This window comes from Tympanuchus pallidicinctus, unplaced genomic scaffold (genome assembly GCF_026119805.1).
Source record: "Tympanuchus pallidicinctus isolate F22 unplaced genomic scaffold, pur_lepc_1.0 scaffold9, whole genome shotgun sequence".
Taxonomy (NCBI): domain Eukaryota; kingdom Metazoa; phylum Chordata; class Aves; order Galliformes; family Phasianidae; genus Tympanuchus; species Tympanuchus pallidicinctus.
In genome coordinates, this window is record NW_026294813.1 from 10,158,194 (window position 1) to 10,180,581 (window position 22,388).

Below are 22,388 nucleotides of genomic sequence, written 5' to 3' on the forward strand. Positions count from 1 at the left end.
GGCAAAGTTGCTATTTCTTTTGTTTGTAACTCAAGATTGCAGCACTGTACGTGCTACAGGGATAGCTGCTGTGAAATAGATCTGAGACTTTAATTTCTTTCTTAGTATGGGGAAGTACAGAACTCCGTATGGTTCTATACTTCATGTCTTTCTGATATAATATTGTAAAGCTTCAGGAAGGAGCACAGCCAGCATCCAGCAGGCAGCCCACTCTTTCTCCCTTCTGAGAGCAGTATGAAGATGCACTCTATTGAAACAAACATGGTGACCACCTGCCACAACTGTCAGACTGTGGTGGAAACCCAGGCTGGGGAGCCACAACCTTTCCAGGATGATGCATGCACTCAGAGAGGGTTCCTGGTGAGCAACTGAGCTGCCCAGGCCTTTGGTTTTGAGGGACTCCAGAATCTGGAAGTCCTTCAAGGGCCTGATGGCAGAGGGAGGTGTCACGGGTGCAAATGTGCCCAACTTGATGAACTTTTTGAGCAGGTGGCCATGTTGTGTGAGGAAATCATCAGGCAGTGTAATATTTAGATTTCAGACAGAGAAATTGATTAGTGATATTTCACAGTGACATGAGCAGACTGACAGCTCTGCCTCGAGTTCCTGAAAAGGAAGAAGCTAAGCTACCTCTCAGCCTTGAGGAGACACAATATTGTGTTCAATGGCTCTCAATCCAGGCAGAGATTGGTGATGAATAGTATCCACAGAGGGTCTGTCTTTGAAGCAGTGCTATTCAACATCTTCATCAGTGACCTGGACATGAGATTGACTGCACCCTCAGAAAGTTTGCTAATGGCACTAAGCTGAGTGGTGTATAGTTGATCTAACAGAAGGAAGGTATTCCACTGAAAGGGACCTGGACAAACTTGAAAAGTGGGCCCATGAGAACTTAATGAGATGCAACAGGGCCACATGCAGTCTTTAGCACTTGGGTTGAAGAATCCCAGGTGTGTGTAGAGGCTGGGAACATACTGATTGCAATTCTGAGGAAAAGCACTTGGGGTTCTGGTGGATGTAAAGCTCGAAGGAAGCCAGCCATGTGTGCTGGCAGCCCAGATCTATCCTTCACTGCATTAATAGAGGGGTGGCCAAAGGGCGGAGGTGACTGTAGTACTTCATCCAGGTCTGGGGCTCCCAGCACAAGATTTGGAGCTTTTAGAACAGGTCTAGAGTGGAGCCACAAAGATGATCAGAGGGCTAGAGCACCTCTACTACTAAGACAAGGTGAGAGAGATGGACTGCTTCAGCCACCAGAAGAAAGGGCTCTGTGGAGTCCTCATTACAGCCTTCCAGTACTTGGTGAGAGCTTATAAGCAGGATGGAGACCCACTTATTACACATTCTGAAAGTAAAAGGACATGACAGAAAGACTTAAAACTAAAGGAGGGGAGATTTAGGTCAGACGTTAGGAGGAAATTTTTCACTCAGAGGGTGGTGAGGCACTGGCACAGACTGCTCAGAGAAGCTGTGGATGCCCCATCCCTGGAGGCACTAAGGCCAGGTTGGATGGGGCCCTGGGCAGCCTGATCTGATGGGTGGCAGCCTTGTCCATGGCAGAGGGGTTGGAATGCCATAGGCATTAAGGTCTCTTCCAACCCATGCCGTTCTGTGTTCTATGATATAAAACAGGAAAGGAGAAATATATGAAATGTATGTTGGTAGTTTTACTACTGAAGAAAGAGTGCAAGGAATCAGATTCCTGGCGTGCATTGTCCTGAGGTGTCTCTTAGCAAACATATTTCACTTCCTTAAGCTCAAAAGGGGAGCAATGATTGCAGTGGAAGCTTCATTTATAGGATTTGTGAGTGGAGAGTAGATTGCTGTCATCTCTTCAACTTTTCTTTTAATTCTACTCCCTAAAGATAAGCCTTCTTCAGACTTCCATTCTTTCCAACTGGGAGAGAGTAATTTTATGTTCCCTCATAATTTGCAACATGATGTGGAAGGATCCTCTGATTTCTGATTTTCAGTAAGCATATATAACATTAGTGAGATAAATTTCATATATTAGGACATAAAAACTCTTATAATGTGAAAAAACTGCAAAAGTCTGTAGGAAAAAAAAAAACCTATAAAACATTTGTGTTAATTTACAAGATGCATTGATTTTAATAGCTGCATCTGCTTTTCATTACAAATACTGACAACAGTGTTGTCATCCGCACCACTCATACAGCTCCACCTACAACTTGTTACCGCTGCTGTATTCCTTTGGCTATTGGTCTGCTTGGCCAGAGCCTTAAATATCACTGATATTCTTCCACTTCCATCTCTTTTGAACATTTTCTGTTATGGCCCTGAGTTGAGGAAGTGATGAGATGCTTACTCAGTAAATAATGACATTTGTTATGTGATGCACAAATAATGGAAATGGATTTCAGGTATATCTCGCTTCTGTTTGGCATGATTTCTAGAGTTGCTAAAGCACTGACTGTATGTGCAATTAATGATAACAAAAGAAAACAGACTTTGAACATTTAGATTAGATTTTAACAGAGATTTCCAATATAAATATACGTCCAGTAGTATCTTCTAAAAGTCAGTTGGCTAAGGAAAATATTTGGTACCAATTTGCACCGTACGTGCAAACAAGGATGTTCTCAATTACAATAAGGAAACTTGTAATGACATCGTAATCTTTTATAGTATTCCTTCTCCAAAACAGAGTTTGCTTTGCTTCTTTAATTTAAAACAAACAATCAAAGGAAATAAAAAACAATGCCACACTTTAAGCATTTTCTGTCTTTTTTTCTCAGGTTAGTTAACCCGGCACCCTGTGGGATACTTCTTTATACAGGGTGTCTGGTTCCCTTAGGCTTCCCATGCTGCCTGACCTCTCTCTCTCCAGTGGCAATACTTTCATTTTTCACCTGAACTACAGGTGAGGTTCCTGCTCAGTAAGTTAGCCTTCTGTGCCATCTACTGGACTTCCAACATTTTGTTATTTTTCTATTCCTGTGCTCTTAAGAGGTGGTACTGAGCTGAGAACAACAGTAGTGCACCCAACATAGACTGCAATCATAAACGTGAATCATTAATAATAACAGTGAAAGCTTATATAACACCTCACACCTATTTAACCTACTGATCTTGCCTCCTGCATAGAGGATTAGGAAAAACATTTCAACTCAAGTAGTAAGCAAGAGAATTGTAAGCTGTTTTTTCACAAAATTATGCCTTAACAAAAAACTGTATAAATATTCAGTTTTTTGTAACTGTAATTTGGAAACCTTGATGCAGAAAACTGATTCAAAATCATACTCCTTCACGATGAAGTGTGTTTTTGATGACACCAAAAGGCAGAAACAGATACAATTTTGCCCCACTTCAGGGAAAAGGTGAAAGCAAACAAATAGGCTGCTATGCAAGTGCCTTGTACCTTAATAACAGGTTATTGTGTTCCATATGAAAACAGCAAATTGCCAGTACAAAACACAGAGTTCATAGGCAAGTCCACCATCTGGACTTGTCTTCAGAACAAGTGCACTGTGCACACAGCCGACAGTCGTTAGTCATTAAACTTGAGCTGCTGATGGAGACAGGAAGGAGCTCAAGATAGCTTTCCATAGTCCTCTTAAACTGATGGATGGTAGCTGCCACTAAGAGAGGTTGTTACACTACTTCCCTGCAAATGCACCTACCTTCAGCTGCACGTCCCTCCGTCCCTCATCTTGCCCACAAGGATGAGCTTCTCAAGAAAACTGTTTTGATCAAAAATATTCCTGTAGGAAGATCACTGTAGTTCCTTCTTCCTTTGCTCTTGGCCATGTGGTCCTGTGTATTCTCTGTGGTGTTCACCCAGAATTTTGTTCAATTAGTTTAACTCACTAATTAACAGAATATAGCTTTTAATATTCTCCTTCCATGAATATATTCAGGTTGGATCAAATAATTTAAAAGCAATTGCTGAAAGAACCGAAAATGTCATAGCCGGACTTCCCCTTATGGCAGCAGAGAACTACTGTACTTATTGCCATTTCTTACTTTAAGATTCCCCAACTGTGAATCCCCAGACTCCCAGTGGAGCTTGAACAATTATAGAGACTTAAAAAAGGCTTAACCCTTCTGAAGGTTAATTCTTCAAGAAGATACAAGCAAGCACATTCACTCATAAGGACAGTTAATTTGTACTGAGTTTATACGAACAGCACAAATCCTAAGAAAACAGAAATAGCTTTCTTTTCCCTTCTCATCAAAGGGTCCAGGTGAGATGAAATTCAGCTCAGCATTAAGACACTTCAATTAACTAATATAATTTTGTTTCTGCAAAATGTCCATGCTTCTACTGTGGTCTGAAGAGTCCCAACCGACCCTCCTAAAGCAGAAGCCAAACCTGACCAGATAGGTAGCTCTTTAGGCTGCTGGCCATAGTGGTAACTTACACACACCTGAAACAGACATTTACATTCCCTAACCTGTTCTCTTCCACTAAGGATCAATTCAGCCGCCAAATTTATCATCAGTCAGGCTTTCAGATGAAGCAGAATTTACATAAGCCCTGTTGCTGTTTTTCCTGGAGTCCCAGAAGTGGCAGTGGACTTCTATGTACGGGGAATTGAATCATACCCTGACTGCCTGGGGAGGCAAGGATTTAGTCATGTCCAGCTGGATTCCAAAAGCTCCCTCTCTACCATGTATAGAGAACACAGGCAGTAATAAAAGACCAAGGTGCACACTAGGAAACATCCGAGGTATGACATTTTTAATAGACAGACTAGATTGTATTTCTGACATTTCAGAGTTCATTTACTGATAGGTTTAAAGTATAATTATAAGAAAGTACTGAGGACTGTCAGAACCTGATTTGTGGATTGAATTGTAGGTGTGAATCTCAAACTAATGTGGTTTATTTATCTGCTACAGGCTGCGCCAGCCAAAGGTCTGCTGAATTAGTAACACAGTCTGGGCCAGTGCTGGGCACAGCATGTCCTATCTCCTTCTACAAATTTAGGTACGTCGTTCTATTTTTAACTAAATAAATATCAGTAAGTGAAAACACCAATGCCAGCAGGTATAGCTTGTGTTCAAAGGAAGGCTGTATTCTTCTTGACTCAGTAAGAAATACTCGATTTCTCCTAACAGAATCTCTGTTCTCCACAATCACTGAATTATCTGCAATAAAACACATTCTGTCAGGACAGATCAAAGACAGTACATTTATTAAACTTTGAGGAAAACAAACAAAACACTGACATAAGGAAAGTTAAATAGAAACTGAAAGACACATCTTCTGACCGGCGAATAATGGCTTGTGTGACCAGTAAAGTACCAAAACAACATTCTGAGTTTGATTGAGGTATTTAACTATTTTTGGCAATAGAAACAGAGTAAGAAACTTCTTCCAAACACACATAGGCTTTACTTGCATTAGTGTCTATCATCTATGAAATTTTATATGAAACTAAATAATGTAGCTGTTAGAAAAATATAGCAGCAAATTAGCAGAATACCTAATGCACATTTACCATAAGTACGTTCTAAACGTAAAAATCCCACCCAATAGTTGGGCTCAGTCCTGTAGCCCTTGGTCACAAAGAGAGCATCAGTGAGTTCAGTGGGAGACATCATGAGCAAGATCTGCATTCACGGCACGTCTTACACTTCTGTTCATGTCAGAGAAAGGCAATGAACATCCCCATTTGCTTTATCAGAAGAACCCTGCTATGATGGAGCTATAGTCTAGTAAGGTATCTTCTGAAGCAATAAAAACTCATTGCAAAGCTCTGTCAAGTTCTTTACATAGTTAAAAATAAAGAGAACTTTCCCACTTGGTTTTGGTTTTCTCATAACCTTTCTTTTCTAAGTCTGCCTAGCACAGTCAGAGGAGATACTGTAGGCAAAGAGGACAAATCCTTTTTAACAACACTGTATTAAATTCCTGTGTTCCATTGAAGACTTTAAATCTATTTATAGCTTAAAAAATCAACCGCTGGCCAAATCCTGAAGTCCTTATTTTCTTAATCAATACTTCATGTGTTAGTCTAGTAACTATTGTGGTAGCTTTGTCCATTGGAGGGCTTCAGAAGTCGGTCAAATATGAAAAGATTATGCTACTAAATCACCAGAGCTTATTCATGTGTTTTCAAAAATTTTCAGTGAAAGTGTACTTCCATACTCCTTAATACTGTGGTCACTGAAATCTTGCTTTGAAAAAGTATATTATCATTAACCAGAATTCGATGAATAACAGAAATTTTTGTCCAAATATTTTGTATTGTTTAAAGTTTTCTACAAAACTTTAAATTTCATGTCTATTTCTATACTAGTTACCGTAAGAAAGCAATAGGATCAATTACTCTACGCTCCTAAAATATTTCAAAATTTCTCAACAGATTTCTTTAGAGGTATAAAATGGCTCTGTAAAATCTATCTTTAATTTTTGCTGCAAACAAAACTTTTATGAAACAGAAAACTTTTTTTCAAGACTGCAGCTCTTACATTCCTTGGATGGGCCATTGTAATTAAAGTACATCATGTAGTGTAATATAAAACATCTACGCTTTTGTGCCTAAGTATTAAAATATATTTTATTAATTTATATGGATCAAAATAGATGCTTTTTTCAAACTACTTCTGTGGATTTTTTCACCCTCATGCTCAGTTCCCAATTATTGATAGAAAGATCTCTGTCAACTGCACGATTTTACTAAATTCTCAGATTTTAGACGACCTGATTTTTAGCTTTACAAAAAGCATGATTTACTGTACATTAAACATAGTCATTTCAATGTTTAGTATCACAAAAATCAACACCCACAAGAACAAGACAGTCACGGCTAGTTAAGCAGTCTCAAGACAAATTCATAGATTATATTTACAGAACAAGAGGAATATTATGATGAATATTTTATGCTTCAACATTTGAGATAAACTTTTAAGAACCACAACAAATGTTTAGACTTCATTTTGGTTTCAGCACACAAGCCCAAGCTGACCCTCTGCTGTGAAATACTGCACACATCTAGTCAAAGAATTGCTACGGCATGATTTTGTTCAGCTGGTCTGTGCTCACATAGCCGCAAGACATGTTAAATTCTTTCTCTGGCACAGGCAGTGCAGTTGCATTGAGCACAAGGCCTTGTGGAGAGTGAACTATATGAATAGAAGTGTAGTCTGGGACAGGCATTTCCATACTTGGGGTTTCTGCCATTGAAGCTCCAAGACTGATACCAGTAGTGGTAAGGCTTTCTGTGGTGAAGTAAGTGTCCTCATTACAGCTTTGCTCCTGAACACGCGGCTCATCCTCTTCCTGGGAAATCACAGCAATACATTTTTTCACATCTGCCTCGCAGAAATAGGTATTGTCCATGGTGAAGTTTTGTTCTGTGCAGCCTTCGCATTGCGCTCTCCCTACCTTGGATTTCTGCCCTGGAGAAAGTACAACACTTCCAGCTGGAGTAATATCACTCACTTGAGCATAGAAGTCAGTGTTTGTCAGAGAATTCTGGTTACTTAGCTGAGTTTGGACTGATGGACTAGCTGAGTCAGTGCTCTCTGCAAAAGGAGGCCATGACTCTCTGCTTTCAGACTGAGTACTAGTAGGTGGCTGTTGGGTATCTGTGTTGGCAAGACTTCGAAGTGCCTCATCATCATCTTTCCTATGAAGGCACAAGAGATCCCCTTCCTTTTCTGTTACCTTCTTGAACTGATCAATGTCAGAGATGGCATCACATGTGTCGCTTGCACTGAAGTCTGTCTCTGGAATATCTGGTTCACAACAACTGGCACGTCCAGAATCATCATCCTTTGCTCCCAAGCAACTGTGTGATTTCAGATGATCATCGCTCAGGAGCCTGTCAGTATCTGAGACTCTGTTCTTTTCATCGGAGTCATCTATGTCTAATTCAATAAACTCAACCCACAAGTCATCATTGTATAGCTGTGTCTTGTAGTTGTCATGGCTGGCTAAGATGGAGTTCACTTCGTCTAGCTTTCCTTTCTATAAAACAAGAAAAAACGGATGTTGTATAAGAAAGAATAAAAATATTTGTGCTTCTATTAATGCAAACTTACGGAAAGCTAACTGGAGCTAATATAATAATTACAAGAAGGTTTTTTTTGTTATTTTCATATTTTATGAAAAGTTGTTCTATTGCATCTCCCCACACATTGCTAGAAGATGTAATTTCTTCATAGAAAATTGTTCTGTCTTTGATAGCAGTTGTAGCCTGCCACTACTACAGTGATTCCTACTATACATATCAGAATGCAACATTACCTTCAAGAGATCTGGGTCAATCCCTTTAATCTTTGGAACTGGCACAGGAGGAAAAATCAGCATTTTTAGCCTGGAAAAAAATAAATGATTGTTTTTAATTTACAGCAGTCCTTTTTGAGGAGGCTACAAAAAAGAAAGCTTTATGTCGCACTTAGACTTCTTTGCTTCAAAATTGAAATGTTTGAAGATTCAGCTTAAAATTGTGCTAAGGAAAAGAAAATTTTTTTCACACATTTCAAACTAAAGCAAAACAAAACAAACCCCAGTTTTTTGTAGCCTGCCTTGTTGGAATCACGTAAATTTATGCTGAAGTCCACTCTGACTCCATTCAGTTGTTTTAATGCTTTATATAAGGAGAATAAACTCCTAGAGCATTGCCAATTGTTTCCCTTCTTATGTTTTCCCAAAGGTTTTTTTTTTTTTTTTTTTTCTCCAAGGGATAAAGTAGTTCTTGCATGAGCCCAATGAATTTAAACAGGGGAACAGAAAAATAAAGTTGGCTAGGCCAGAATTCTGTTGTCTGCAAGACTGTTGTTGATGCAAAAATTAATATATAATAAGAAGGTTTTATCTTTGTTGAGAAAGAACTTGCTTAAATGTGTTCACGCTGCCAAGACATTATTTTAATCCTTCATAAAATGGATTTAAAATTCTCCGAGAAAATAACTAATAATTAGCTATGGCCCTCTTCCATTTTACCTCTCTGTTTCTTTTGCAAACACATAAATTGTAATCCCAAAAGGAAAATTCAACATTTTCTTTATACTGGATTACTTCTCTATTTTAGAAGGTAAATCTGAGTCCACAAATCAGATATTCTGACAGGATTGGGAACTAATCCATCTAATGACACAGCCCAAGGATTTAACCACTCACAGACTCAAGAAACAGTTCAGGAAGCATCTTTATTGCTTCAGATAACTGCAACCTGTGTGTCTCAAGGCTTGATCCTATGGCACCTGTCCTAAGGAGCCTGGTTCAGAATTTGTGAAACAAAAGTTGAAAAAGAAATGAATTGGGATCTTTTTAGATACAGGAAAAAATGGATCCTGGGTATTTTGAATTATTGGAGATCTAAGAAGTCCATTTCCCTGCAAGAACTTCTGTCACTCCCACCACCACATGTACCACTTTGAAGGGTGGAGGCCCATCGGTCCAGAAATGCGTGACAGACACACGCTGGATAAATGCCTCCTTCAGCAACCATTATTAGCACCGAATGAGCTGTGATTAGAGTCATGCTTCAGCCCTTGGGATTTTTTGAGAATAAGTTACTCCTTGCTGAGTGTGCTGAACAGTAAGCTCCTGGTCCCACACGTGACATCTCGTACCCATCTGACACACAGAGCTTCTGCACTTGCAGAGAGTGGCCTCTTGGAAGTAAAGCACTACTAAAATGCAGTGTTGCTTGTTTAACCTATTTTTTCAGTGGTAGCTCCAGCTGGACCATCATGTTTTCATTTCAGTGACTTGTACTTACCTGATATGTAAAATATCTCAAAATATCTCAGTGTTAATTTTCAATGTGTACACATAAGCTTACTGACAATATGTATGTGTGCACTGGGGCTAGACCATAGCGTTGCTCTAAAGTGAATTAATTCTGTCAAAATCTGTCCCTGAACACATATTTCAGGGAATGAATTTGCTGTGAGACCACTATCTCATTCTTATAAATATGTCATTGTGACATTTTTATGAATGACACAATCCTGAGTTTTGTTTTATTTTTTCCATGTTATTTATAGGAGGCACAGCCTATCCACAGATGCCAAATACCACCCCATGACTCAAGCTCTTGCCGGGGCTCAGTGAAGCAGCCAGAGAATACTGGAATACCCTTAGAACAAAGCCAAATATATAATTTGAGTGAAACTTTTGAGAAGTGTGTAAAAAATACTGTTCACAGAATCTGAATGAACTAAAAATATACCAATTGCCTTCAAAGTCTACGTACACTAAGTAAACACCGTATTATAAAGCGCTCTGCAATCCAAGACTCCTGCTCAAAGCCCTGTACGCACATGTGCCAGCATCCATGTAGCCTGAGCAGGTGGACAGTGATTATCAAAATAGTGTCTGGCCCCTCATTGAAGCACCCTTTTCTTAAACTACAAATAAATGAAATACGACAGATAAACCTCTGTACCTTGGCTGTTTAGACAGCAGGATTAAGATCGCTGTTATGGCCAGCCCACAAACTCCGAAGGCAACTACTAAGAACCAGGGAAACTCGATTTCTGGAAACAGAGAACAGAAACATTAGCAAGAATCTGAATCCCTGTTGCATGTTCAACTTACACCTTCTCTGCAGTCACCTGAGAATTCCAAAGTCAGAAAAGCTGATAGGAACATTTTTGGTTAGATAAACGTGAAAGTTCTGTAGCAAGAAGAAATAAAAACATTCTGATATCAATAGTTTCCATGCTGCATTTGTGAGTCCACTGAGACTGCTTGCAAAAAGAGTCTGAGCTGTTTGACATGAGCAAGATCATAGCACAGGCAATATATACAGCAAAAGCAGACTGGAGGAAAATTCTGTCAGCTGGGAGCATGCTACCAAGTAGACCCCTTTGTAGTTCATGTTACTGCTTCTGTTAGCCCAAGCAGAGAGGACCTTATTAACAGTGTGTAACTCTGCTAAATCATGGGAACTACAGTGGCATCAAAAAGGATGATGCCACTTTTTCTGAAGGCAGAACATTATGTTGTGAGCTGTACCAATTGCCAAAAAAAAAAAAAAAAAAGTTTTTGACCTTGCAGGCAGCTACATAGAATTTCAGGCCTGATAAAAGTGATTTGGCAGGGATGAGGAACAATGCTGATAAATGAAATGTTTTATCTTCTAAAAAACATCAATTGCTTACTGTAATGCTAATTCTGAATTGTAAATTCAGTGGTATTTAACCTGACACTGTAAAGTACAAACTATAGAGACATTTATTCTGGCTGTAGCCTAAGATTCTTCTCACTTGTTCCCAATTTTAAATTTTATGTTCAAACTTCACTTTCAGGGTCAAAAAATACTGGGCAGGAAGCTTTAGAATTCTATACCATGTAGAGTGGCCTATACACAAATTTATGGCCTTCTAGGAAAGAGAAGTTTTCAGTTTCAGACATCTGCTCCCAGCTTAAGTTGTTAACTTCATATTTTCAAACATGACTACTTGAAGTTCTATATGGTTATTTCTCTGTTAGTCAGGTCCCTGTTCTAATGTAGAACCAGAAACTTCTAACATCAGTGAGACCAGAATCCAGCTGCTTAAAAAAATTAGAATACTACATGTGAATTTACTACATGTGAATTTAAGCACTTCACACCAAAAACGTCAAGTATGCATTCCTACAGGTGAAACACAAAACAAGGAACATAATATTCTGTCATTCTATACTTCCTCAGTTTTCCTCTCTGAACTTCCAGCTTGTGTCACAATCCAGCAATTCTGCAGATGGAGGAGAACTGACCTTCAAATAATTCGTTGCTGCTCTATAAGTACAGATATGAGTCCATCTGCAGATTGTGGGTTGTAGTGAATGAAGCAAACTACTCGGCCTTGGATTTTCATGGTATTTTTTGTTCATATGCAGACACACACAGTGCAGACTAACTTGTGTTAACAAAATCATATGGACAGAACACTAGCTAAACTAGGTAATACAAGCTGCTAAAAATGAGATACTGGCAAGACTGTGAAAGACAACAGTTATAGGTTGGTTGTATTTCCACTGATGCTTCACAAAATGAAGTTAAGCAGTTTAAGATAATTTACTGCAGAGTTCATCTCGTGAAAAGTTTAGAAAAAGGCACTGTCTCATTCTTCTGTTGGAAAAAATGCAGTGCCCAGTGATTGCTGCTTCTGTTTTTAACGGCAGTTTTAAAACAAGCACAAAAGAAATAGAAAAAACCGTCCTTGGTTGTATCAGGGAGATCAGGAAAGCACAGCATTCTGATAACAGACTTAGAAAACAGTGTAACAATTTGATAGAAACCACAGCTCTCGCTTCACTGCTGGAATGCTCTCCCTGCACAGTGGAAGTTGAGGTTTATCTGTCTCCATTTTAGGCTGTATAGCATGTGTAGGAGCAGATACTATTTCTGATCCTCAAAGCTACCTGTACTTTTGCACTCTAGTGAACTGAGAAACAGTTGTTGAATTTAATTCTGAACCTGTGTGTAACTTGCATGCTCTTAATCTCACCAAATGACTTGCATGTGGTAGGCTAACTTATCAACCCATTCAAGCACACAACATCAAAAGAATGGAGAAAAAAGCAAAAAGATGGCAGTGGTTATAAGAACATTTTGATGCATTTATCTTATTTACCTTCAACACAATGAACAAATTCAATGCCTGCTTGAGTAAAGGAAACATAGAGGATTTCGCTGAACTCCCCAAACTTTTCGGAGGTACGCTGTCTGGATCGGACTCGGACCTCATAATCTCGTCCCATCTTCAGAGAATACAGTGGAACCACTGTTGAGAGCCTGGGTTCTAACTGCAAAGACAGAAAGGCTGTGATATATTTGAGGGAGTTGTACAATTTTACACTGCTTCTTGGTTTCAGAAATTAACATTCAAAGGTATTTTTTTCTGCTTGGAACATTAAGGACACAATGAGAAGTGTTCAGAGAGAAGTCACACTGAGAGAAGCCTGAAGTCACTTCAGACTTACTAGCTAGACACTGGACTTTCAGGAGATGAAAAGCTAAGAATCAAAACTCTCTAAATACTCTGTGAAGAAAGGCAGCTGTGACTAACTCCGCTGATTTTACCTAGCTGTAGATTCTTGCTACTGTTAAGATACAACCTTATTGACACCACAATGCTAAAAAACTTGCTAAAATAACATGGGACCCTTAAAGTAACTGTGATTCCCCCTGAATAATTAATTTTACGAAGAAAAGTGATTTACAGGCTTAAAAAACAAATTTATTGCATCTAACAAATCTAATTATTTTGCAAAGGTTGCATAGTTCTCAAAATCTTCAAGGATATATAAAATGAGAAAATGCAAAAAGAGTCTGGTAGAGCTGGTATCACATTGTAGGCCTTAAAATGCCTGCATTAGATGCAACATTCTTGCTGCTGTGTATCAAACAATGTAGGAAATCATACTGGAGGTCTTAATACACAGGATCGCCATTCTTTCCCCCTCCTCCTCGTATAAAAACATGCATTTTAGCTCTGACTTTATAGTAGGAGTACAGAAAGTATAGAAAATCTAAAAAAATAAGGAAAATATGCACAAAATAGAAATTCATGTGGCAGATAATATATTCTATATTTACTTCAGTAAATTTACCTCTGTGAGGGTAAGAATTAAAACACTACTTCTGTGGGGGTAAGAATAAAAAACAACAGCCACTGGAAACTTCAAAGAAGCATCATCAATACCTTCCAAATATCACCACTGCTGCACAATCTACACTCAAAACACATTCTGTTGTTAGACATGATCTGTGGAGTACTGTCATCCTTGATGCCTCTAGATGCAAGTGTTCCCAGAGATGACCAGTCAGATTTTGGATGAGGAAGTGATGACCACAGATAGATCACTTTTTTTCTGCTAATAATGGAAGACAACCCAACTGGAAAGCATGGAGAAGGGAATATGATACTATTCTACTTTACTTATTTTCTGCAAAGAAGCCATAGAAAATAGCACACTCAATTTCACTGTAGATAAATTATTTTTTCTGGAACACTTAATACAGATTCTTGAGAAAGGGATGCTGCCCACACTAAACTTTATGTACCCCAGATAATAGCAGCAGTTGGAAAAGGCAGCATGCAAGCCAGCACAAAGAGCTCAAGAACATCAAGTAGAATTACTGTGGCTGTGTAACTGATGTGACCTGAAAATGCAAGACAGGTGAAAAATTGAATGGTGTATGAGAAAAAGCAATCAGGCTAATCCCGAAACCTACACAAAAATTGCAAGGCTCAGCAAAGAGAATTTAATAGAATTTAAGCATGGAAAATTCTTTTCTATGTTACTTTCTTGCATCAGAGTTATCCATCATTATGATGTATCTGTGCACTCCAAGATTATCTTCTGTGTACAAAACTAGTAATTTAATCAAAGCATAAGTGGACATCCCTTCCTTTCTGTTTCAACACTCATTTTAGAAGGTATTTGTAGGAAAGAATGCACAGGGAGAAACTGCTACTCCCCTGCGGTCAGTAGGAATTTTGCTATTCGGGTCAAGATTCTGTTCACAAATTTGGCTTTTGTATTCCAATTAATAGGGGCTCAATGCCATGTTTATGGTTTTTAAAACGAAAGGTGCAGTAACACAATAAATACAGCTCCAGTGCATAAACCCTTTTTTCTTTAGGCAAATACAGGAGTATCTGTTTTCTGCAAGAACAAACACTGAACTTCAAGCTTTGCTGTCCTGGGGAGAATCAGTCCCAAGGCATACTGGAATTACTAACGGTACTGGAGCAAGAACAAAGGTTTAGAAGGAGATTCATATGATTGATACCTTATGGATTATAAAAAAAAATACAAATTGCATTTTTAAAGAGGTTTCTGTATTGCCACCTGCTTTTGCAAATCTTTTAAGAAGGTGGCAGATTTTCACGTTAAGAATTTATGGCAAAAGTTAGTCTAAGTCATTTAAAATGTAAAGATAATACAGAATACATAGCTTAGACAAATATAGAAATAAATTCAGGCAAGTATTTGAAAAAAGTTACAGACAATATAGGGCCTGTTGGTCTTTTACCAACAAGGGGACACAGAAAAACATAATATTAAGAAGGATCAGAGGAGAGAAGGAGCCCAGTAGTCTTAGCTATGTTTCAGCTGGTAAACCTGCCTTTTGGAGATTAAGACAAATTCTCAGCAGTATTACCTGCTTTCCTTCTGTCATTTATCTCAATTCATTCTAGTAAGAGAATAAAGAAAGAGTTGTGCTCTGAGAAGACATTACATTGGTCAGGTATTCAGAAAAAAGTCTACACATGCAATTATTCTTTGTAGAATCCTGGCAGTAGGTCTTTATATACATTCAGGTAAGCTGGGTAGAATTATTTCCCCCATAACAGGAAAACTCCATGAAAAGTTAGTGATTTTTAGAATAAAATGGAAAAGATTCAAGAAGTAAACACCTCATGCTTTCATGGACTACCTATACATTCACAAATTATACATTTCTGTCTTGTTTGAAATTGATATGTTTTATCAATGCCTTGATTTTATTAGCTTATTGATCCAATTTTAAATCATAATTCAATCTTTTTAAAAATGCATTAAAACAATATTTAAAACTATTACAACACTGCAGAATCTGGACAGACATAATGACATTTTCCAAATACAAGATTCCTGTTCCACGTACTGAAAATACTGCGTACTTTTTCAAATAGCTGAGGCTTAGGAAAAGCAACAGAGAAACATTTTATCCTTGAAAACCTTCATATATTTGATCACTGCTACACTTTGTAATATAACACATAAGGGATTTCAGGGTTTCATTATCTTACTTGTATGCCAGCTATCTTGATATATAAAGTTAAAATGTCTGCCAGAAAATTTCGTAAGAATATGTGTTTATTGTTTAAAATTTAAGGCATCATCTAATTAGCATTATTCACAATACTGTAGCTTTCCAAAATGGGACAAATGGGGTAGGGACACGACAAGCCTGCACTGGACTATGACTACTGCATAGTAAATATTTCCTCCATACCTCCTTCCATTTTGTCTCATTAACTTCTTTGTACTGCAATTCATACTCCAGAGTAATCCATCCTTTCTGAACATCTGCTGTTGGTGGTGGATCCCATCGTACTTGAATATCCCCATGGATCCCAGTTTGACTAGTATTTAGCAGAGTCCAGTTAAGATGCACTGGGGGATCAGGTAGTACTGTTTAAACAGAGTAAACCAGTTTTCAAATCAAAATGACCATTCTTACTATACACAGCTACATTATTTCAAGACTAAAAAAAGCACATTAACCGCACATTTGCTGATTAAAATCTGAACCTATGAGTGTCAATGACAAAATCACTAGATGTCTGGAGACAAGAAGGTAGCTAGCCACCACCAGCAGACGTGCTCTGCATAAATCTCATAAATAGTTAATAAAGAAGACTAGCGATGTATTACATATTTAATGATGATTTCCAAGAGTGGCTTATAAAACACTGAGACTAAACAACTTTCCATCAGAATTTATAGTGAGTTCTCTTGACAAATAAAACAGTAATTGAAGTCACACAGAATACAAATATTTGGTAACAACCTCAGAAATAATTTAGAAATACACTGAAAATCAGTATCTGAAAAGTAATTCTGATGTTGCTCAGCTGAACAAAAGGGCACAGTGGGTACGCTCTTGTCACTTGTGGGAATACAGTCTTAATTGCATGTGCATACACCACTGATATGCACCAGCAAAAATGTCTGGAAATCCCAGTCACAATTCATACTGCACTAAATATAAGATCTAACCTAGAAATGCTAAACATCCTGACTCTGCAGATGTTTTGATTCGGGAATAAAAATCTATTTGGTTCAGGAACAAAAATCTGTTGGGCTCCAGAATCTTGCAGAATCAAGACGTTAGCACCATCCTTGATCACAGTGACCAAAGGTATACAGCATTCCCTAGAAAGGAATCAGAATGACAGCAAAGGCAAACACTGACGCACATACTTGAGAGCATTGGTATTCGTAAAGAGAAATGACATATTTGCTTTCATCCTTTTGGATTGCTCTCAACAGTGGCAATATTACCTAGATGTAGATCACTTTACATATTTTATAAATTCAAATTGCCTCCTACATATATTATTTTTTAGAAACTGTTCTCAGGGGGAGAATTCAAATATAGTATGAAAGCTTACAGAATCACACCTATTGCACTAAAAAACTACAGAGATAAAATGCATAATGGAAGGGTACCTATTTCATCAACACTGAAACATTTTTCATCGAATACTTCATCTTTATTGGCAAGCTTAACACAATACGGTATCCAAATCGAGGTGTAGGATGTGTTGAAGTAACAGCTATTTTCTCCTGCAGTGATATAATCAGGGCATTCTTTCCAGTCTTCATCATTCCTAGAATGACAACAAGATCATGAGATACGTGAGAGAGAGATTTATGGATTTTACAAAGTATAAATTGCAGATGTTAGAAGACGTGCAGTTGATAAGTCATATCTCCTACAGAAGTAAGAAAATGTGTCAGTATTTCCTGTGATTTACAATGAAGTCAAACCACTATGCAGCCAACCTACATAAATATTTCATGTACTGCTAGTGGCATTTCTATGTGTTGGATGACATTTCTGAAAGAACAGTCAGAGAGTCATTTAACATGCATTTACGTTACTGTTCTTCAGGCAAAATCAATTGCAATAAGGCACCTATCTGTATGATGAGATCCAAAACTTGAAAGCCAGACTGCAAGGCAGATCAGCGCTGCACCACTTGCAAAACTATGGGCAGTGGACTTCTGCTGGTGACCACGATGGGAATGTAGGCATTGGGACACCTAACACTCACATGGGAAAGTGTCTGAGGGCAAATGCTGACACAAAACAACCCATATCAGCAAGATGTGAAAGAAAAGAGAAGAAATACAGAGAAAAAGCTATCTTACTTGGGATAAACAACTTCTAAAACGCTGGAAGTACTAGCAATAAAACTACCTTTTTCCACTCTTTTGTTCAAACATTCATGAGTGCACTTTGTAAATAAAAGAACTGTAGTAGGAGATGTCTCATGCTTTTGTATGTTTTGTTTAATCTCTTAATAAGAAGAGAAACTAGCAGATAGGAAGTGATGTGAATTCTCAGACTAAGAGTTGTTATGTATTTTGTAGTGTCAGTCTCGTAAGACCAAGCTGAAATGAACCAGAAGGTCCAAACTATAGAAATCCTTCAGTTAAAGCAAAATGAGAACAACCAGTTTACTAGAAATATTCTACAACAAAAGTGAAAGATTTTTATGCATTGCTTCTGAAATATCTCAGAGTGAACAGATGCCATTCCTGATCTTTCTCTCAACTACCTCTCAGCCCAAATACAGACTGAATAGGGAACTTTTAATAAATTACAGTCTCGGTTTGTTAAAGGTGTAATGTAAATGCTCTTCCTTACTAAGAGTTGTTCATACTGTACAGAAGGTTTAGACTTAAATAATTATTCCAATTGCATCCCTCAGTGCTGGAGTGGGTCTTTAAGACGTAAAAAAGACAGATGATGCATAAGCGGAAGGGAAGCGTTTGTGCCACTAGGCAAGAGCCTTGTGCTTAGCTGATGAGACCAGACACTTCTCTAAAGGAAATGCTGTAGCTCTGCCAAAGCCAGGACTTGATAAAGGTCAGACACTTCAGATGCTATGGCTCATGTTAAGCTCATGTTAAGTTACTTGATATAGTTCAATCCTGAGCCTTAAATATTGCTTGCACATTGACACAGAAATACTTCTAATATGATTTTTCTGTTCACATCTTTCATTGTAGAATACTAATTTTTGAGGCAATACATGAAATACACATCTTTTCAACCTATGTGGAACTGAGTTTAAATTTTTAAAGTTTGCACCATCTTTGTGCACGCCATTGATGTTGTCACCTCAACACTTACACTTTAGCAATGTTTTTGATTTGGATGCCTGTATTTCTAGGTCTTAGAAAGGCAAGGAAGAAAACAAGCCTTGCTGTTAAGCTTGTTTCCTGAGCAAATTTATTATCATGTGCAGGAAGTTTCTGTAAATCAGAAAGGTTGAAAACCAGTACATTAGATGGAAGAGAATCACACATCCTTCTGTTCCTGTGAATAAAAAGGCTTTTGTTTCCCAATTAGCCATTACTGGTAATGAGTATGTCCTTTTTCTGGCTAATCATTTTAGCAAGCAGAAATTTATAAAAACTTCAGTGGAATGTAAAACTGAACTAAACAGAACTCTGTGAAACATAATCCCCAGTCTCAAAGCATGGTTTTTAGGAAGATCTGCACACTCAGACTTTAGTTTAGCAGATGGCCAATGAGGGTTTTATACAACTTTAATAAAAACTGAAAAGAGCTTGTATACAAATTCTTCTTCAATACACAGACATAACGAATATCACAGCTACATGTTAAATTGTTAGGAGGCAAACTGAGGTTCCCTACTAGAAACTCCGTTCCCAACACATACAGAGTTCAATTTCAGATTCTGAAACCAAGACCTACATTTGGTAAGAATGTTTTCTTACTTAATTCCCATGTAAAGTTCATGATTGCAAAAAATTTGATAATTAAAAAAAAATTCAAAAATACGCACTTAAGACACAGCTTTGTGCCCTTCAATACATTATTGTTTGTATCATAGTGAAAAATTAGCAACAATGAGTTAACAGGCAGACATGAGGTCTGCTCTGAAAGTAATGCCTCATTATGTTGCCCCAGAACACCAGGGATGGATGTAGGGGTATGGCAGTAGAGGCTGAACCTTCCCACGAGTATCCCATACGTTTTGTTGCTGTGTGACAAACGGCAGCAGAGTGGCAGTCTGACACAATGGCATCCGACATGAAAGTGCGTGTGAAGAAAAGGTGTGACACTGAATTCCTCCCCTGGAAAAAAATGGCACCCACTGACATTCACTGATGCTTGCTGAATGTTTGTATAGACCAAACAGTGGATGTGAGCGCAGCAAGGTGGTGGGCTGTGTGTTTCAGCAGTGGCAACAGCAACAGTGTTCTTCTAGGCTGGTGCAGATTTTTATGAGTGTAGCATACATGTTCTTGCTCACTGCTTGCAAAATTGCAGAGCTAACAGTGATGACTATGCTGAAAAGGACTGTTGTGTAGCTGCAAATTTGTTTCACCAAATAGCATTACTGCACTTTTTGTAGCTGCTGTAGTTTCCAGGCAAATAAGTAGGAGGCATTACTTTTGGAGCAATCTGCGTATAAGTAGGTTAGAATAAGAATGCATTCCCATTCTTTTCCTCCCTCTTCCACTGTTTTCATATACAACATACACCTTTTCATACCTTTTCATATACAACAGTTGTATTGTTCCTGAAGTAGTGAGGTTTCCATCAGTCCAATAACATGAAAATGTCTCCAGCTCAGGTGATCTGCACTTGCTGATTTGTGGCCACTGCAGAAGATCTATCAAGGAAAATGGCAGAAGACAGAATCGGATAAATTAAAGGAATCCTGGAATAAACTGGACCAATATGATGTTAAAATGAAGCACTTTTTATACATAATTAGCTTTCCTTCCGATTTACGAGCAATGAGGCAAGCTATAAATTCTGCTTACATGCAGATATCTAGATGTCTACATCTGTGAAAGGCCAAATTTCAAAGATGGATCCAGCTTCCTTTTGTGAGAATGGAGATGTTAGTGCCATGGTCTGCTACCCAGAGTGGAGGTATGCCAATGCTAGAGCTGTAGTTCAGTATAGATACACCTGCATTACTCCTGCCCTTCCAAAGAAAAGCTCTGTTTTAAGGGAAGTGTGGTACTGCAGAGCTCGGCGCTAGACTAACCAAAGCACTAGATTTGCTCAGCTGAGCAGTTCATCAGTGTGACAGGGCCTGTATTGCTACCACTAGAGTTGCCACCTTGAACTGAGTTCAGGTTTGTGTATTTCTCATTGTGCAGTTATAGCCTTAGTCTGACAGAGATGAGGACAGCTCACAAGCATATGCCTGTTCTACCACATGCTGCTTCAATATTCATAATTTCCATTATTTTTCAAAGCTGAAATTATGCAGATCCAAGAAATGACTGGTCCAATTGCTCAGCCTTGTCAGCCTTATGAGAAAAATAGAAACAAAAGTTGTGCATATGATTCACTGCTTTCAAAGTAAGCATGTAACTTCTTCCTAATTTTTAAGGGTCTAATCAAGCAGTCATTCCAAAATGCCACCATTTCCTACTTGGCCTAGGAAGCTTTCCAAAAAGGGATCACAGCAAATGGAAGTGCTTATCTGTCTTCACTATCTGTGAAATACAATCATCTGTCAAAGAAAATTTCTCCATTACGCACCCAAAATTTGGACATTATCAGGTGTTTATGACTGATGAAATGATCCCTGGCCATGAACAACACAACACTACTGGATTCCACCTGCAAAGCCTTTCACAAGTATTTTTGCAGCACTGCAACTGAAAATACTTGGTGAAACTTACTTAAACTCAAATTTTCAAAAAAGTATTAAGGTACAGACACCCCCAAGCATCAGACGTTTCTCCCTGCGCACGGGCATTCTGTGACCCTCCTGTCTGCTGACTGCTTTATTTACAGTCGAGACAGAAACGCTTACAGAACACCAAAGTAATTTGTATTTCTTAGCCTTATTGGTTCAAGTTGTGTCCTCTCCTCTACATTCTGCAATGACAAGCACTGACATAAGCAGTAACTAATACATGAATATTAGATGTTTTTCTGTTTTGGTCACTATGCAGTATTGCCTCATTTTACACTTTGGACATTGAACAAGGACTGAACACCTTTGTGTAAATAAGAGGTTTGATAAGCTTTGTGACCTATGCCCCCACCAAATATTTTAAATTCTTCTTACCAGCCTAAAATAGCTGCTTTTCTAATGACAAAGATTTAAACAGCACGTTCAATTTTTCTGAACTTCAAAGAAATTTCATTTTTTAAATTGAAACACATTTTCAAATGAAATGTTGCAGCAAAAGGAAAGAAGTCAAACTGTTCTTTTTCATAAAATGCCGAAATGAAATATTTTGGCTATGGGACTTGGTTTTGTTATGGTATTCAGTAGTTGGTGGCTTCTGCCTAAATCCCAACACGGTTTTGGTTGACCTTGACCTGAATTTATAGAAAACTTTGCATCATTCACCAGACAATTCTCATCTGGCAGAAATCATCATTAACACATGACTGTAACACTGTAAACTATTATAACATAGATTGAAAACAAAACAGAATAAAAGATTCAAGAGTATTATATATGTATTTTTTCTGTGTATCATAGTTTCCTCTTTCAAGCTTGAACTTTCTTTTAATTTAATTATTAAAACTCATTTAATTATTTAAAAACAAAGCAAAGAAAAATAAAATTTTGTGCCTCTACTTCAAGGACATGAGCAAAATTGCCTCATTCGCAGGATACCTATAATCAGCATGTCTCAGGTCTCTCTCTTCTTCTATAACCGAGTGTGGTAATGAAGG

At 38.1% G+C, this 22,388-nt stretch overlaps 1 protein-coding gene across 6 annotated transcripts in view; it reads right to left on the bottom strand.

Annotated features, from left to right (window-relative positions):
* Nucleotides 1-5,145: 5,145 nt before the first annotated feature.
* The window catches only part of GHR (growth hormone receptor), a 131,328-nt gene continuing 114,085 nt past the window's right edge, over nt 5,146-22,388 (bottom strand). For all 6 annotated transcript variants that reach the window (XM_052670361.1, XM_052670356.1, XM_052670359.1 and 3 more), the window contains 7 exons: nt 20,226-20,346; nt 17,141-17,301; nt 15,921-16,099; nt 12,547-12,718; nt 10,371-10,461; nt 8,222-8,291; nt 5,146-7,942 (listed from right to left, as the gene is read on the bottom strand). In XM_052670361.1, the coding sequence (XP_052526321.1) occupies nt 6,980-7,942; nt 8,222-8,291; nt 10,371-10,461; nt 12,547-12,718; nt 15,921-16,099; nt 17,141-17,301; nt 20,226-20,233 (1,644 nt within the window). In that variant the 5' untranslated portion in view covers nt 20,234-20,346 and the 3' untranslated portion in view covers nt 5,146-6,979. The remainder of the gene's footprint in view (nt 7,943-8,221; nt 8,292-10,370; nt 10,462-12,546; nt 12,719-15,920; nt 16,100-17,140; nt 17,302-20,225; nt 20,347-22,388) is intronic.